At 57.1% G+C, this 1,841-nt stretch overlaps 1 protein-coding gene across 1 annotated transcript in view; it reads left to right on the forward strand.

The window, feature by feature from the left end:
* RPS6KL1 (ribosomal protein S6 kinase-like 1) overlaps positions 1–1,612 on the forward strand; it is a 25,694-nt gene extending 24,082 nt beyond the window's left edge. The window contains exons 9-10 of the mRNA XM_006884781.1: positions 1,074–1,169; positions 1,502–1,612. Coding sequence (XP_006884843.1) covers positions 1,074–1,169; positions 1,502–1,612 — 207 coding nt within the window. The remainder of the gene's footprint in view (positions 1–1,073; positions 1,170–1,501) is intronic.
* Positions 1,613–1,841: the final 229 nt, after the last annotated feature.

A 1,841-nucleotide genomic window follows, 5' to 3' on the forward strand; every position in this document is an offset into this window, starting at 1 on the left:
CACACACACACACACACACACACACACACACACACACTCATTACTGACTAATGAGGGAGCTCTGGTGACCTAGTGGTAAGGAGTTGTGCTGGAGAACACATAGTCTCCTCCCAAGTGACTTACAGCCTCTGAAAACCCACACGAGGGTCAATTAAGCTTATGTAAGAGTTAGTGTGGTCAGGAAGTTTCTGGTCAAGAATCCTGGGACTAAGCTTACCAGTCCATCCAGGTCCCAGCTGCCCTGCCCTGCCCTGCCCTGCCCTGCCTGGGCCCATCAAGAGCTCAGAATTGCCCCTGCTAACTTCTGAGGGGCGGGGGCAGCCTCAGCTCTGTCCTCCATCGAGGTCTGCAGAGCACTCTGGCCTGGTGATTTTAGGCAGCAAGAGAAGCCAGACTGCATCTGAGCGGGAAATGGCTGGACTGCAGCTGAGTGAGTGACATAGAGTCCAGGTCTGACAGTCCATGCTGGCTCCCTCTCTGGTGACAGCTTCAGAGTCATAGGCCAGGACCTCTGGGAGCCCCAGGTCTAAGCATCCCTCAGGTGGCCCTCTCCCCCTGGTCTTCCACGTTCTGTGGCCTGGAAGCTCCTGGCTTTCCCTTGGAAACTTCTTGCAGCTCATCCTTACCCCGAAACACAGCTCTACTCCCCAAAGCTGTACTTTTCTAGGGTGCAGAAAGCCCTTTCTTCCTGCCAAAGCCCTGCTGTGCCTTGTCGTGACTGTTCTCAAAAGTGGAGCCCCTGTCCCCAAGGAGACACATTCCAGCAATGCTCCCTGTTCGCACCCCACAATTGGTGCTTCTAACAAATGTGGGACTAGAGGGGTCAGGGTTCAAGCCTCCTGCAAAAAAAGGTCCTCTGGGCCCACTTCCTGTTTTCACAATGAAGTCCTTGCCTTGAGGGTTGTGGTGGAAATGCAAGATAATCTATGTCCCTCACCTACTACAGTGTCTGGTACACAGATCTTAAACACAAGGCCACTTTAATGGTCACCATTATCATCCCCCAGGGAGGTGATATGGGAAGAAGGGAAGTCCTGGTGCCACTAGCATATGAGTATGTCCTGTCTTCCCAGGCACTGTCCCAGAGCCACCCTTCCAGAATCCAGCCCCACACCCAGCTCCAGCTGCCCGAGTGGCTCAGCCGCCCCGCAGCCTCCCTGCTAACCGAGGTGAGGTGCCACCAGTTCTTTGGCGCAAGGGCTGGGCACTGGGAGGGCACAGCCCTGTGTGAGGGCAGCCCTGCACCCCAGATGCCTGATGGGGGGGTGGGTACAGGAGATTGCAGAGACAATCTTCCCAGGGACACTGGTGGCTAAACAATGCTAACAGTTCCCCAGGATGAAACCAGGGGTTTGTTGGGCTGAACTTGATAGGAAGTGAGTCGCTCTGCCTCCAGCTGGGGCCCCATGATTGGAGTCCCAGGAGGTAGCCAGCACCTGGGGACAGTGGCTTCAGGGTGAGAGGGGCCGCCCAGAGTGCTGACCTGGGCCTTTCTCTGCAGCTGCTGCAGTTTGATCCCAGCCGGCGCCTGGGTGCTGGAGGCGGAGGTGTCAGCAAACTCAAGGCCCACCCTTTCTTCAGCACAATTCAGTGGAGCAAACTGGCTGGGTAGGAGGGGTGGGGCGCGGGCTTGCGCTGCCTTCTCGGCCTCTCCTCTGCCTGGCACCGGGCTGGCCTCTAATCAGTGAGCCTCAGGCACAGGCTGCAGGGCGGTGGCCTTTCCTGCTCAGTTCCCTCCCGGAGGCCTCAGAATTCTTTCCAGGCATCATCTTTGGGGCCACCAGCCAAGAAACTTGGGAGTCCCCCAGCCAGTGCCAAGAGAGGCCCTTTCTCGTCTCACT

This window comes from Elephantulus edwardii, unplaced genomic scaffold, assembly GCF_000299155.1.
Source record: "Elephantulus edwardii isolate Elephantulus edwardi_28Jun2011 unplaced genomic scaffold, EleEdw1.0 scaffold00037, whole genome shotgun sequence".
Classification (NCBI taxonomy): domain Eukaryota; kingdom Metazoa; phylum Chordata; class Mammalia; order Macroscelidea; family Macroscelididae; genus Elephantulus; species Elephantulus edwardii.